Consider the following 16,800-nt stretch of genomic DNA (forward strand, 5'->3'; position numbering starts at 1 on the left):
TTTTAGTTATAAACAGCAAGACCCATGCCATTTCTTGCTTGCTTTGTCACACACACCTCTACTGTAAGACAAAACAATCCTCCTCCTTTAGGCCTGATTACAAAACAGTTTGTTCACATCTTTGACCACAGTCTCTCCAAAATTAGCATAAAGCCAGTAAATACTGATAATATGCATCCAAAATCTTCATGGGGTGGCTTTACCTCAAATGTATCAAAAGGTATTAGAATGTTCTTTGCAAAACTTCCGTTTATCCCATCAATTTCCTCAACTTCATTTTCAGTGACGCTCTACAATAAGCAGGGAATTTTAGAGTGCCAAGTACATTGACAGTAGCTCATTTCCTAGTATTTTTTACATGCTGATTTACATTTTGAAAATACATGAGTGTATTTATGAGAAGATAAAGGTGTATATACAAGTCACACCTACTTAAATGCATAGCAAAGTGATGTGTGAGCAAAGATAGTACCATAAAATATTAATCATTGTTGAGGTGTCTAACCTCTAACTAAATTGAAAATTAAAAGTGTCTATTATAAACATTTAGACTTATGAGACCAGCAGACTAATCTGGTGCATTTAAAGCTGGAACAATGAATGTGATTGAGTCACCAAGTCCCAGGGGTAATGTAGTGGATTACTAAATCCTCTAGAAGCTGATGCTTGTTAATGACAGCATTTCAAAAAATAAAAGAGAGGGACAACTAATATGATGTTTCATTGTCACCTATACCCAGAAGTGGCCACATAACAATATGTACTACTATTGGAAAGAATTGTACAGTATTATCATCAAATTGTAAGACAGAAGATTACAATTGTGACAAAGAATAAAGTCTCACTTTTGGCACCTTTTGGAAACTTCATGAGTGATAAGTTATGTCTTTCTCTTCCCAGGATATAGTTGCTTAAAAATTCCCAGACAAGTGAAATACAATACTCAAATACTTGAATGCTAAAGCATTAGTGTAAGGAAAGCACTGGGTACCACAAGTAAAATGTAACAAATAATCTTTATTAATAAATCTTTTTTTTTATTACCCTGTCCCCATCTTAAAGGTTTTTTTTAATGGCTGAAAAACAGAACTAAAAATAAAGAGCTAAAATACAAAACCTTTCAAGACATAAACACAAAACCTTTCAAGGTATAAACCATAATTACTCTGAAAACAGTATAGCCCTCTCTGAAAGAGCTACACTCTTAATCTAAATATCCAACACAGTAAAAAGTTAAACACAATTCCAGTTACTTCTGCATTGCCAGTTGCAGGTAGCAAGCAGCTCTGGAATAACAATTTCATTCGCAAAATTTAATCAATTTCTAAATTAGACTTTGGAACCAGATACGGACCTGCTGATGCATAAAGGCATTGCAAGGAATGGCTGCCTCCTTTTAGCTCCTCCCTAGTGACATCCATAAGCTTTTCCAGTCCACTGCAGAGGACAGCCCTCCAACAGTCTCAGAGGTGGCTTTTCTGTAACACTTTGCTCAGAGAGGGCTCACAGGAGAGACACAAGAAGATTTAAATGGTCTCTGACTTCAGCTTTAAGCCCCACTTGACTTGAAGCACGAATTCAGCTCTGCACAGCCCTGAATGTGTAATACACATTCAAAGGCAGAGAAAGCTTCATGTTTAACCCTGATCTCTGGCTGCACACACTGGCAGAACTGGCAGGCCCACCGACAATTAAGTTTAATAGCAAGAGGAGTTTAAAAAAAATTCGGTACTTCAGGTGGAATCTCAAAGCACAGAAGAATCCAAGTATCAGCAGCTTCCCACTTACCCTTCAAGTTACAGTGAACAAAGCTCTTTCATTATCCTCCCATGCCCTACCCCAGCTCCCATCCCTCAGTTCCAGGATATTCACCAAATAAAATATATACTTCCTATTCCCAAAACTGCAGGATTAGAAAAATATTTGACATTTCAAACTTCCACCAAAGTTGTTTTAATAAGTTACATGTCAGATATTTTACTTTCCACAGCAGAAAACAGAAAATTCAGTAATCAAAGCAACTAGAAGTTGAAATAAAATGCTGTGAATCTGTTTGGCACAAACAGGCCTGCTGTCTTTGCTAAAGAGCAAATCTGTTGACATTGAATATTTTAACACTGTGATCGGCTCCACAACTTGCAAGCTGCAACCACTTGCTGCTGTTCTCATCATTATGTCCAGCTCTCCCTGCATGATGTCTCCAACATAAGCGTTTCACAGCAAGAGCATGACTTTGGCTGCAACAAAAAGAAATCCATACGTAACTGAAAAGCGTTAAACACAGTTGGGCATGTGAGGGTAAACGTCAACATTCATGTAATTAGTACTCTTCAGACAACACTACCAACTGAGGGAAAACTGACTTGTGACAACCAGCAAGTATTAAGTTCTTATTAAGCAGGGTCATTAACACTAATGACATTTTATCCTCTCACTCATCAATAATTCAAACAGCTATTGATTTTCAGTTTTACCACATTAAGCTGGAGGTCAAGTATCTCAGTTACTTAGATATGACAGATATCTGGCTTTTAGCCTGCAATTTCCTGTTATCTGGTGTCTCTTTCCCATTCACTGCAAGCACACACAGGCCAAAGTCACCATCAACTTCCATTCCTGTTACTATCAATGGCAGTGTGTGATAGAAGAACCCAGGGGAGTGCTTCAAGTGAAACCTTCCAAATCTCTCCACAGAGTCTCTCTAGCTGTCACCGCAGCAGCCCCACATATAGCTTGTCATTCCTTTGGTTTCTGCTGGAAGTTGCTCTCAAAAGCTTGCTGTCATCCACTCCGAAATGTTTTCCTGATGTACAAAGACAGTGATCCTTTCCAGTCTCTCTTCAGTGTTTCTATCATCGTATTTACGACTAAAGGCAAAGCTTTTTTTTTAATTAGGGCCAACAAAGGGTAATACTTCTCAAACCATTTGCATAGCTTTTGGTTTTAGTTTGTATTTATTGGGAGGTTTTTTTTAATACATCTAAACAACCAGTATTTTAATTTCTGGGTTTTGCTTCAAGATATCTTTAAACTTTCAGGAATCAAACTTTTCCTAAAAGGATAACAATTTTTCTGTATAGAAACAAACTGGATTCATATATTTTATACTATAAGAACAGAACTCCAGCACTGTTAATCTGAAGAATAGTATTTCATTGCTCCTAACTCACTCCAGAAGACATACCTGTTATCTATTTCAGCACTTGTGGTCCAGTCAGCCAGCGCTGGCTCCTTCCCACTTTGCTTCCACGTGTACAAGATAATCTTCCCATTCTCTAAGCCTACTGCAACAATGTATCTATCAAGAGAATAATTACATTCACTTCATTAGAAATTACAGTAGACAGCTCAGTGAGGTCATTTCTAATGCAGGAGAGAAAGAACTAGGCACTCAAGCATTGTTGTAGTACCTTGCCCTTCAAATCAGTATTTACTTTTCCTTGAAAACAATTAATATATCAAAGCCGCTTCACAAAAAAAAAAAAAAAAAAAGAGCAAAGCAGAAACTTGCTACATACATTTGGTTATGAAAAAAGGAGGTTATCATACAGAATCAGATCAGTCAATATTGTTGGAAGAATTAAAGAGTTTCAGGTGTATTCACGTATCTGTCCCTCCCCTCTCCCACTTTCATTTTTCTCATTACACTTCTTGGAAAAGTCACCATACACCTGAAAATGTGGTTAGGAAAGAAAAGAAGTAGAGGTCATTCTATTAAAGAATGGTCAAAATAACTGACAGGTAGATTTTGGGAACTGTTTACCCACAGGAAACTAGTTGACTAAAGGAATAAATTCTAATTTCCGATTAAATACAAAATGGCATTACAGAAAACCAGCAATACCTTCCATCAGGAGTAAGCACACGGCTGATACCAACAGCAGTTACAGAATCCCCAGCATCCAGCACTGTTGAGCAAGGCTTGATTGAATCCAGCTCATTCCCTTCAGTAATCACTGACAAATCACACTGGCCCCAGATAATGACCTGTAAGAAAACGAGTCATCTATGAACTTCCACTTTAATCTTCTTGTGAATGCATGCACAAAAACATAAGGAATAACTTAATTAAAATAATTCCAGGGCACAGTGGATGACCCTAAAAATGGTCAACTTTGTAGGCAGTCTGTCTGATTTCATTAAAGTTACTGACAACAAAACCAGATTCTGTTATGAAAGTTAAAGAAATACTTGAGACCCATAGAATTATGTGACATATGCTTGTCTTGCTGCATGAAAAAAGAAGGGAGAATGTCCAACTGGCAGCCCACAGTCTTGTACATACATATTCAAGCACTTTATTTAGCTTATGAAAGTATCACCGATTTCTGTGCTAATACATGCAATAAGATTTTTGTGTATTTATAAAATAGGGGCTCGTTAGAACACAGTGTTTGTTATTCTAAAAGACATTTAAAATAACTACATTCCTTTAACATTAATTACCTTTTTGTCCCGACTACCAGTAATAAAATACTTGCTATCTGGTGTCCAATCACAGGACCAAATGATTCGACTGTGAACAGCTGTATTTTTATCTGTGTATGCACAGCAAGTGAAGACTGGTCCTGGAACAAAACATGTAGAGAAAAAGCCTTGTACAACTACTTTACATAGTAAAAGTGATTGTTACTTAACTCTATGTCAGAACTCCAAGAATACTTGGACATTATTCCACACATCTTTAAAACAACTGGGAATACTTAGGACTACATGATTTTTTTTTTTCCCAGCACTTACCACAGTGATAACCAGAACCTGTTCAAGACCGTATCAGTAAGCCCTTATAGCCCTAAAACAGTAGGAACAGTTCAATCTTTTAAATGCATTTCTTTTTCAGAAGAATTTAAGTTCATAAATAACCTTCAGGTTCTTTCTATGAAGTTTTTTTAAGAATACTGACTTCAGATGTTTTTGAATAGTGCAACATTTACCATGTGCTCACGTTTCCCCAGTAATTTCACTAAAGCTCCTATTTACCAGTAAAGCCCAAACTGCTCCAATCATAATGGTCCAATTGTAAAGATTAATGTGTTCCCAAAGAGACAAGCTTGTATTCAGCATGTATACAATCAGGCACTAAATCTGATCAGCAGATCAGTAAATGGGAATGCTTTTTCTAAGTAGAAAAGGTTGTCATTTTGGATCATAGACTTTGAATAACCACTTCTTGGGATGCCAATAGCAGCAGCTTTGCTTTAAACTGATAATGATATTATTTGTAGACAGAAGGGTTATTGATGAACAGATTAAAAGAGGATTTCCTCTACTTGCTATGAGTATTCATGATCCTTTTCCTGAACCATTGTGTAACTACTGTGGACAATATGCCAGGCTTTAGAATAGAAGTCTGAATAGAACAGAAATTCAAGCCAGGATACAACTGGACACTGTCTGAAGGGGCCAAAACTCACTGCCAAGTCTCTAGGAACATTCTATAGAGCCCAGCAGTGTTTATATGCTATTAAGCCAAGAGTGCAATGATAATCCCTTTCAGCACAAGCATCTGTTCTAGGATTCTATTAAAGTGTTCAATAGCAATCTCCTCATGATTTCGCAAGGCTCAAAGTCTTAATGAGAAAGTCAGCTGGAATCCTTACTATCAGCTCCTTTTCCAGACATAGCCAGTCCTAGTCAAATTAATCAATTGTGTAGGGTTATCAGAAAGCCACACCAAAGACAGATATTAATCCTGTCAAGAGTCTCAAAGTGTCATGCCATGTGAGCAGGGACAAGGCAGCCTATGCAGGATACGGGTGCAGCACTGAACCTCCCGGCTATGCCTGCGCAGAACTAAGTCTGTGATGAAGGCTCTCCTTGACAGAATGCCAATATGAAGTTCAGCTTGTATACTTGATTTCAGTAAGTCAAACATACAATCACATGCAGAAGGCATGAGGACTAGCAGACTTCATTACATCCATCAATTAAACACCATCTAAAGCCTGATTATATTCTTCTCTGTATTTTAATTTCCTTTCTATCTTTCCACACATTAATTGCATTTCTTAAATCCACAAGAGCCTACAACACTAATAAATCTTCAGAGCTGTAAGCAAAATGTCCATTAAAATATTTTATCAATATTTTATTCAGATATTTTGCAGCCAAAAATATTGAATGAACTGTCCAGTCTACAAATGTGTATATCCACTTCACATATCCTACCTGACTCTGAGGAATCTTGTTTCCTCCACAGTGACCAATTCCTGTCTCTAGAAACAGCTAGCAAAAAACTGTCATCAGGAGAAAATGCCAGCTGAGTAACAGTCAGATTGTGAAAAGACAAACTCTGCAGTTTCTTCCAAGAAATAGTGCTCCACAAAATAATTGCTGCATGTTCTTTTTTGGAAGCCTGTATGGATGCAAAAAAATATCAGTGCAAATTAATGAGAGCAAGTATAAAAGTCACACCTTTCAAAGTAGTAAGATATTAGACAGCCTGTTGTAAGGCTTGCAGTCAAGTAAGATCCATCTTTCTTCTGGGAGGTTTCAACATTGTTTCCCTACTTTCTTCTCATACTGACAATACATCTGTAAGAAAACATGTCTGACCTAAATTTTTTAGAATTTATCTTACTAATATCTTCAAATGAATCATAGAAAATTTAAAAATAATAACTTACTGGCAATCCACCCTCACCTTTGCAAGGCAACTGTCACTTACACAAAATCTCTCACATTTCATGAAAGAAAAAAATTCAGTCCCAGAAATCAGACAGCATTTTTCACTAGGTGGTGCTAGAATCTTTTCTTACCTTACATGCTGAGGCAATTATAGTGCTTGAATTATTGCAAGCAACACAAAAAATTTCATATCCATGTCCATACCTGAAATACACAAGAAAATAATTTTAACACACCACAGTCATTTTTGCAGTATGCATCGAAGTTGTTATATTAATTTAAATCCCTTTTCAAAAATGAAAGGCACCTGCCAAGAACTTTTCACCACTGTTTCAGTATTAGATCCCAAATAATTTGTTCAGCTTTCAGTTTAAACATCTGCACAAATTCTTCCATTAGACGCTGGCTACAGAAAAATCTCTCCAGCCCATTTCAGTCTTAAAACATCAGCACTGCAAAAAACACCCTAATGACTAACAAAGCAGATTAAAGCAGCATTTAATGTATCCTTATTTTCTTAAAAAGCAATTTTAACACCACCAGTAAAAACCACATATTTGAAAATCACTGAAGAAATATGCCACAAACACACAAAGGATGCCTATTCTGTGAAATACTGCAAGATGATTTCTGAACTAAAGGACAAGCATCACGTTGGAAAAGGAAAAAAACCTCTGTAAAACCCCCAAGATTTCTAACCTTCTCCAGAAATACATTTTTAATTAATCTTTGCATGAGTTCTGGTGAAATCTAAGCTCAGATATCCAGACTAGTATTTAACTAATAAGGAGAAATTCCATACAGACTAACACAAATTAAAATCAGTCACCAAAAAATAAAATTGGAGATGCAACCTATAAACAGTAGACAAGTATCAGCTCAATACCAGCTGGGTGGGGTGGTTTCCAATGATTCTGCTAGTTCTGAAGAGACGGACAGTTCTCTTAATAAACTCCTTTGGTCAGCAGTGTTAACTTCTTACACAGGACTAATGTTCATGGGATTTCACTTGCAGCCAGAACAGCCACCTACTTAAATGACAAATTACTGTCTGGATCTGTTGAACTGAGTCAGAAGCATTGTTGCTGGGCGTATCCCATCAACAGACTGCCAAAGCCATGTCTAAAGACTGGGAATGCACTGGCTTTTATAAAATGTAACTGCCTGGACCATTTAACAGGGAGAGGGACTGGTGTGTACCCCTAACTGAAACGTTAAGTTGCAAATTTGTGTGTATTTTATAATGATGAAGGTACTACTGCATGTCTTACTCTTAATTCACCACCAGCAGGAGTTTTATCATAATGCTTACTTTTAAAGCACATTCCCGGAGACAGTTTTGTAGTGAAAACCACTGCAAGTCAATTTTCTAAAACTAAAAAATATTCATTGCATCAAAAAAATAAATTTCCTGAAATTCAATGACAGGAAAATAACTTGTGAAACAAATCCTCAGTTGCTTTGCTTTTAATCTCCTAAAGGTAGTACTGAAGAGCAGTTGATAGAAACATTTCAAGCTTCTGTATGCAATGCTTCTTTTGCTAGATGCAAGTGCCAAAACGTAACCATTCTTATTAAATTAACAGAAAACATAAAATATTGTCTCTTGCAAAGTTATTTGAGCAGGACTATCCTAGTTAAGACCAGCAGCTCTTCAGTAAAGAAAATTAAGCTATTGGCAACAGGAAATGCTGTTTTAAAACAGTGTAGATGAGCTTTGACAGCATAGGAGCTACAATACAGTCCCATCCTCTGATCCCATAAACAAAATTTGATTTCTTCACTATGTAGTACACCACCAAATAAAGGTTCACAATGGACAGAAGTAACTGCATGAATGAATAATGAAATGGTATTTTCAACTGCAAGCAATTTTGCTTCAGCATTGTACAATTCATAGCATTCTTTTAATGCACAGGTAGACTGAATGGACTTTCAAGTGTCCAGACAAATTAATACAGTAATTTTCTAGTGTCAAATAGTATCTCTTCCAACTTCCAAGTGTATTACATGAACTGTAGATGCATATAAACATATATATTTATGTCAACACTCAAGCTTTAATCTCAGCATGCTGCATATGAACTCCCTATGATAATTTTCCAAGGGGATAAAGATTAGCATATTCTCATAAGATTTACCATATTTTTAAAGTTATTACATTATGTAAAAAAATCAGCAAGTTCTTCATACTAAAACCTCCTCAAGCAAACACTCTGCAAAACCCAACACTAATCCTTCAAAATTTGGTGTCAAGTTAGAGCTAGGAATACACAAATGTCAATGACAAACAAGCTATTTTTAGCAAGTCAGTGCCTCACACTGTTCTTCTGCTGCTATGGCAACTTGAAATCTACATTATGCGATTTCATGTTACTTCTTTCAAGATTACTCTGAGCAAAAAATCTGAAAGTCTATGAATGCTTTACATCTTGTTGCTCTTGCATAAAATAATCTATGTCATTAGCTGTGTCTCTAAAAAGAGAAAAAATTGCTTAGATAAAAGTCATCTGAAGACTGTCATAAAATGAAGTTGTTTTAATGAATGCAGGATATAAAGGCAGAGAAGCAGTACTTCCATAGCAGAGTATAAAATATTGATGTCCCACTAGACTCTGTGAAATGTCAAAGGCAAATGAAGATGAATTTTGGCCTTGGCTCCTTTTCACTACTTAAACATCCCTTATCAATCTACTTATGTGAGTGCACTAGCAGCCACAGAATGCACTGAAGAACAGTTAAAGTAACAGTTATAATTTACAAAATGTGCAGATAGGGTCTAACATTCACTGGCTTTCTCCTAAAATCATTTTTGAGTACAAACACAGTAATAAAGTTGAAAAGCATTCAAAACAGATTTACTGCCTAATTGAAGGCAAAGATGAGCTCCCACAGACCCTCCCCCTCTGTCAAATGAAAGCAAGTTGCATAGTGTTTTCCCAAAGCTTTTTATTTCCTCCCTCACAAAATTGATAATGTATAGAGGTAACTGTAACCATCAGCAAAGGCTCAACTTTCATCTTGTTCCAGTCTGACACCCCTTCCAGGAGATTCAGATAAATAAACCCACAAGAGATTGAGATTATTCAATTTCTTTGTGCTTGCTATACTTTGAAGATGGATACCAAAACTTTGAATATTGTGAAAGTATAGCTTCCTGTTACTGGGATCCCTAGGGAGCAAATCGTGTGACAACATTCATGAGAAAATTGTTGTGAATATCAGAAAAGGAAGAAAACACAGCTTAAGAATTCTAAAACCCTGCAATCTCAAAACAATTATCGTGATCATGTAACTTCACTATCCTTGCAACTGACAACCACTCTGTCAGCATTCAATATACCCAAACTGGGTTTGTAACCATCTTACTCAACATTTATCACTTTACCACTAGACACATATCCTGATTTGGTGGCTGCTTCCATCTATTGCACCTTACAACTGTGACACGTGTTAGGGGCAAGCTCCTCCACTGATGGCTCAGCCTCTACTTCCATACCACATCTGTAAGCCTGCACCATGAAGTGGAAAGCAGCAGAAAACTCCTTACACAGAGAGACTTTCAGTATAGACAAGGTTTTAAGGACAAACAACCAAGTAAAATAAAACTGTGATACATCAGGTCTAACTTCTGTTTTCTTCATTGCTTCCTAATTTTTACATATATATATATAATTTATTTCTTTCACAAGTAATATTGCACACACGAAGTCAAACGACACAGTGAAATAGGAAGAGTTACAAGACCAGGCTACATTAACATGTTGCAGCAGCTTTCTGGAAATTTTGTAACAAATAAAAAAAGGAAAAGCAAAACTTACAACTTCTGAATTTCAGGCCATAAGGTATTCTGCAGCAAGTGATCCTCTGGTGGAGGTTCTAAAAAAGATTTGCACAGCCTACTCAAATTTGATTTTTTCACATCAGCTAAACAATGCTTCAAGTTAATATCCAATGAACCTCATTCTCCATTTCCTACAACAGAAGTTATTCTCATACCTGTAAGGATCAAGGGCTGAAAATAAATCTCTGGATACTGATTCGAAATGGTATTAAATGATTCTTCATCCTCATCTGGTTGAACAGCCATATCTCCTAGTAAAGTAAGGACTTCATTAGCTAGAGAACATGCTTAAAAGGAGGAAAAATGCATGGACTTATTATACAAGTAAAAAACATCTGTATTTTTTTACAAGCAATTGAAACTAGGCTTCTCTGCTTGCAGTTACAATGAGTACTAGAAGCTAGTTATTCTAATGTATATAAGAATTAGAAGATTTTAAAAAACAGATAATCTAACCTTCATTTTGAAACTGACCTCTCTCCATCAGCACAATCTTTCAGAGATTCCTAAAAAGAATTTCAGTGAGCAAAGCAGCCACCAGAGCTCAACCTGTGTTTCCTCAATGTTAAAACCTTTCCTTCTGTATTTGAAAAAGCTGAAGACAAAAATCTTTGATACAAATGATGAGTTCCTAAACTTGATGTAGATCACTAAATGAAAACCCGTATTTGAGTAGGTGTATCTATAACTTGCAAACTTCAGCAAAACTGTTGAGGGCTCAGTCCTTAGCTTTAGACAAGAGTACCAGAGGTAACTGAAACTAGTTAATTGTAAGTTAAAATTCAACTCTGTCTTTGTGAAGGTATTAAGAAAAAGGTACAGATACGGAACAGCTCCTCTCAGACAGAATCTACCTTTTTGCCAAATATACATCTCAAGCACAGTTGTTTCAAAAAGAAGGTACAGAAAAAGCAAAGCAAAGACTATCTTCTCATTCATCCCATCTTTGCTCTCTTTGCAAATGAAATGAGCATCTGAGACCACTATCTGGTCATCACTCACCTTTGCAGAGTAAGAGAGAACATGTCTGTGGTGTTTTACCCTAAGTCATCAATACTGACAGCACTGTGTGAGCAGTGGTGGATGATGCAGGAAGGTTTTATTCATGAAGCTGCTTCTGGTTGGGCCACATGAAATCAATGGAAATTAGTTATTCTGTGTGTGGCAATAATCCAGAAGAAGGAAGTTTTGTTCTTTCTCATTTGAAGAACTCATGAGAAAGCAAGGGGAAAAGACTTTGCCAAAAAATATTTTACAAGTTATTTCAAGTACAATAGAGTCGGTTTTTCTCTCATAAATGATTAAGGAAAATTTGGCTTACTGCCATTGAAGACCCTGGAGACAAAGCTTATTAAAATGCTTCCTTTTGTAGATCACACCTTCTGATAAAGCTTTAAACAGAGAAAAAACAGGTCTGACCCAATTTGTACATTCCACTATAGTGCATTTTTACCAGAGACTTTAAGAAGAATCAGACTCCTAGTCTCATTCCCAGTCTCAGGAAAATACTTTTTATCATTCTAGGGAGATGTTTGTCCCTCCTTCCTTGTTGCCCCACAATGTAATAATCTCCACTGCTTCTCAAAGATATTAGTTACTGTTGGCTAACTAATTCTTCCTTACTTGTGTTTTCACTTTTAGGCACCGTGTTTAGGTGCTAGCAAAAAAATAAACACTTCGCATAATTTTATTTCTAGATTATGAACTTGCAGTCAAGCCTACACTTACAGACCTAAAATGTCACTAAAACAAATCCCTTAAATAAAGTTTCCACATGAAACACTACAATCATTAGTTCTCATACAATACCTTCAAAAACAGCTTTATTGGATAATCCCAAAGCTGGCACAGTTGCACCTTCTGGAAGATCAGATGACTGCTGAATTAAAGAAAAAAGAAAGGTTACACACAGATTGTGATATAGACTTAGATTTCAAAGGCCACAGCTTAGGGAATCCCTGAGAATTTCTAGAGTTACTTTCCTAGAGAAATGAAAGGGGTGCTTTGAAAAACTCTTGTCCAGAACATACCCTGGACAAAACAAAAAACAGTACTCTGGCAAGAAGAAAAAAACCAGCAACAACAAAAAAGCGCTTTTCTAAGGTCCCAGCTCAAGGATTTTCTTCAATGCTAATTGCAGATTTTCTTCCACACTTATATTTATTCTAGCACATACATGACAATTAATCTATTAACTGAGAGCACTGCAGTTTTTAACACAATAGAACTGGGAAATCGCTGTTCTGAAGTGAAATAATAAAGTAGCATTTTGGAAAAGAGAACAGAGGGTGACTGCCTGTGACCACAACTTGAAATACAACTCAGTAAATAGTGCAGAGATGTGGCTGGAATACATGTCTGTTTAAAGCAGCACGAGGGAAAGACAAATCATCAGACAGAAAATAGTTCCATAATGGTGTAGGGAAAAGACTAAAAATTTAGAAAGTGAACTGGGGGGCCTTTGTGTAGAGAAAAAAAGATTTAATAGCTGTAAACACACTTCCTTATGGTATCAGAAAAGTTCAAAGAAAGACTGTTTTACAGAATTAAATAAATATTATAAGGTGACAGCTTAAAATGTATTTAAATGTTCATAATTAGATAAGAAAATGTGTCAGAGACCCAGACAAGCATAAGGCGTCTAAAACAAAAATGCTTCCTCATTACAATCCAAGCAAAATACAATCCCATGGATTTGAACTGCATATAACCCATTTTGAATATAAAGCTGGTTTTGGTTTCAGGTACCTTTTTGAAGAAGGCATTTAAGACAAATTAAAGAAAAGCTTCCCTACTTTATTGATAAAAAAGCTTTCACAGAAAGCAATTTTAAGATAGCTATTTAAAAGCAGCTGTGTAATTAGCACTCATAAAGCCTTTAACCAAAACCCACGTGAAACACTTTGTGATATGAATCAAAAAGCAGGACTCAGAGGAAGAGCCAATAAAAAGTCTGTTTTAAGTAAAATAATGTCATCTGCCAGCCTTATAAAAGCACAATGTTATTTGTACAATGGTCATTAATGCAAATGCTTACAAAGCCTTGTGGAATTAAAGCACTAAACAGCTATTTATGTACATAACTTCTTGCTATCAAAAATTATTCTAGTTCTATCCCAGATATTTCAGTTGTTAAATTAAATGGAAAGGTTGATCCATCTCTGAGAAACTGCATAGAAAGCCCTGCTTTTGAGCAAGATCTCCAAAGAGCGCGCAAAGCACTGTACAAAGGCAACTATCTTGAATGAGGTCTGCTCTGCAAAATGCAGACAAAATCAGAATTAGACCTTAATGCAAATGAGGAGCAAACAAAGGATAGCAAGGACATAGCCACAACTAAGGATAGCAACCTCATATCCATACAGGACAGCTGGCATACCCACAACTAAGAACTGGAATGTAAAGGCCTCAAGAAAATTTCCAAGTGCTAAGAGGAAATAAAGCACGAGCAAACACATATTTATAAATATTTGTAAGTAAGAACTAAAAATAGTGCCAAAAGCTTTATGCTATTTCCAAGTATGCAATTAAAAAAATTAGTAATGCCAACACATAACCACACAACAATAATTAGATCTAGACAAGACTACTACACCCTTAAACTAAGGGGAAACACGTTAACAGGCTTCATTGTTGGCACTCTCCAAGAGTCTACAGTAGTCTAATTTGGTTTGAGTTACTTAAGATTTATCCACACTCTTTTCAATTTCCGACACAAGGTCTTGTTTGGCTTCAAATGGAACCTGTTTCATATGACAACATCATAAAAATACACACAAAACAACACACATGGAAGTAAGCAGAAGGGAAAGGAAAAGCAAGGTTATGGTTTCAGTAGGTCTAAAAGAATTTTTACAAAGTTTAGTGCACTCTGACGTTTTCTGAAGCATTAACTTATTCTACATCTAAGAGGGTTCTCTTGGTTAAGAATTGCTTTAGCATACTTACACGGGAGGAGAGTTTCTCCATGGGGATACCAGTGATGTTACTGAAATTTTCTATAAAATTCTTGGGAGCACGAAAAACTCGAAGCACTTTTTCATCTGCTCCTGACACAAACTCAAACCGGCCGATCATTGCCAGACAGCGCAAGTCATATCCATGTACTTGAGGCCTGGCAATTTCATGCCAGGTTACCTAAAAATGAGCAGACACACAGCTAAAACACAATTCTTAAGCAGAGAAGCAGCGCAATTTAAAGTTCCAAAAAAGCACGACTACTTTACTTGCTGAATTTATTAACCCAAAGTAAAATTAAGAGCAACCTTCTACTGATGTGCATAAATCTGGTGCTCACATACATCAATTGAATCCTCTTTTTCCACCAAACCATTTCTGTAATTAGTAAACTGTGTCACTGCACAGATGTGTTTAAGGCACTTACTGTGATTCTTTATGTTAGAAAGTCAGGAATAGAACATAATTTGCCTAAGCAAAAAGAGGTTTGTATGCTACTATTTCCAAGACTGTAGGTCTGAAAGACCTAAGAAAGATAGTGATAATTATCTTGCTTCCTTCATCTATCTTTCACAAAGAGCAGCAGAATTGCTATCAGCAGGCTAGAGGTTCCTACTTCCCTTTTTTCTTTAAATATTTGATTTAAGTGAGACCATTTAATAGAAGCTTTGCAAAACACTGACAAAACTGTAATAGATTCTTGCAAAAAAATCTGGAAAATTTGCATAATTGTAGATTATCTTTTTTCCTACTTTCCTGAAATATTCGACCCACTCTTCAAGTGTTAATCCAAGTAAACAAGAATTAACAGTTAACCAAAAGAGACAAACTAGTTTTATAGTCATACTAAACAAAGAATATTAGCAAAAAAGATATTATTTTAATTACTTTTCTAAAAAACTGATTTACTCTACACATGAGAAAAATTACTCTTAAAAAAACCCACATTTATTTTCTAGCAAATGCACTTTCATGAAGAGATTTTTCCTAAGTGTCATTTGCTACTTCACCTAGATGATACTTCAGTTGCAAAAATTCAACGTGTACTTTTGAGTTAAGAGCTAGAAGAACCAGAATTAATTGAAATAACTACTTCAGTATTCCAATGCCTGTAGCCAAGACTAGATATCATACAAATATAACCAAAGGCATTATATTGACTGTAAACTGCACACATCACACTAAAAATTCAGATGAGTTTTGAATGCTGAAGTTTCCAATAGGACCTGAAAGAATTTGAGGCATCCTACAAAACCTCCTGACTTCAGACTTCACAAGGGCTCGATTATTTTTCAGTGAGGAAAAAAGCATTCATTCTTTAAAAAAAAAATCAAATAGTGCAACAAGCTCTTCTTATCTTCTCTCAGAAGACAGGATTAAAATTTAACAAGCAGCATACATAATGAAGAGCGGTACTTCAGTAGGTCACTGAGAAAGTGATATTGACAATTCTTGAATGCTGCCAACTTACATCACACGCTAGCCCTGAACTTTGTTTCAATACATTCAGTGTACCCTCATGAGTGGAGATCAGGGTAAAAAGTGGGGAAGGAAACTGGAAATGTCCTTCCTACAACACAAGGCAAAGTGTAGCTCTTGAACTGGATTGCCACCACTCCTGTGTGGCCTGGAAAAAAGAAATCAAAGAACCGATGCCAAATTCACTCTCAAAAACATCAGACCTCTTGTGCTGGTCTACATTACAGAAGCTTTGATAAGACAGCTACAATAGCTTCCCCCAGTTAATGGCACAGGACCCCATATGACTACAGTCAGTCTAGTTTCTGCCAGTTTCCTGAATGGAACAGTGGTACTGTTCTGCCAGAAAAGGTTGTATTTGCAGAGGAGGAAAATGCATAAGAAACAAGAAACAGGAACTTCTGCATTCCTAAACAGACTTCCCCCCAACTCAATGCAGGAGGAGTGAGCAAGCAGTTGTGTGTGGTCCTTAGTTGCTAGCTGGGGGTTAGAACAGGACAGGTACCAGCTGCATCCATGTAGTTCAGATAATCATTCTAGTAAAACAGAGTCATTACCAAAATTAATGTAAAAAAATACAGTGAGAACTTTATTTAGATTATGTTAGTGTAAAAAAGCACAACCAAAGTTGAGTTTCCTTTACCTGCAGCAGTGTAGCCAATTGTTAAACACTGCAATAGGTGGTTATTAGTACCAGTCATGTATTCCTCCTTCTGAATTAATGCAGAGCATGTTTTCCAAGACTCTGGGAGAACGCTAACTGAAGGTAATCTGGACATGGACTTGGGACTGAACTGCAATCATACTGTGTGACTGCAAAAACTCTGCCACTAATACTTTTAAAGTGAAAACAGCACACATTCAATTACCAAACCAAGCAGTTTTAAATAGAT

The 16,800-nt window shown here is 36.4% G+C and overlaps 1 protein-coding gene across 2 annotated transcripts in view; it reads right to left on the bottom strand.

Moving 5' to 3' along the window:
* Nucleotides 1–997: 997 nt before the first annotated feature.
* ELP2 (elongator acetyltransferase complex subunit 2) overlaps nt 998–16,800 on the bottom strand; it is a 40,492-nt gene continuing 24,689 nt past the window's right edge. The window contains exons 13-22 of one of the 2 annotated variants that reach the window (XM_033060469.1): nt 14,420–14,608; nt 12,281–12,347; nt 10,627–10,722; nt 10,449–10,506; nt 6,759–6,831; nt 6,169–6,355; nt 4,447–4,568; nt 3,845–3,987; nt 3,185–3,298; nt 998–2,237 (exon numbers count right to left, since the gene is read on the bottom strand). In XM_033060469.1, the coding sequence (XP_032916360.1) occupies nt 2,081–2,237; nt 3,185–3,298; nt 3,845–3,987; nt 4,447–4,568; nt 6,169–6,355; nt 6,759–6,831; nt 10,449–10,506; nt 10,627–10,722; nt 12,281–12,347; nt 14,420–14,608 (1,206 nt within the window). In that variant the 3' untranslated portion in view covers nt 998–2,080. Of the gene's footprint in view, nt 2,238–3,184; nt 3,299–3,844; nt 3,988–4,446; nt 4,569–6,168; nt 6,356–6,758; nt 6,832–10,448; nt 10,507–10,626; nt 10,723–12,280; nt 12,351–14,419; nt 14,609–16,800 lie in introns of both variants that reach the window. The other variant, XM_033060462.1, reaches the window with a different exon arrangement.

The sequence above is a fragment of the Catharus ustulatus genome, chromosome 1 (genome assembly GCF_009819885.2).
Source record: "Catharus ustulatus isolate bCatUst1 chromosome 1, bCatUst1.pri.v2, whole genome shotgun sequence".
In the NCBI taxonomy this organism is placed as follows: Eukaryota; Metazoa; Chordata; class Aves; order Passeriformes; family Turdidae; genus Catharus; species Catharus ustulatus.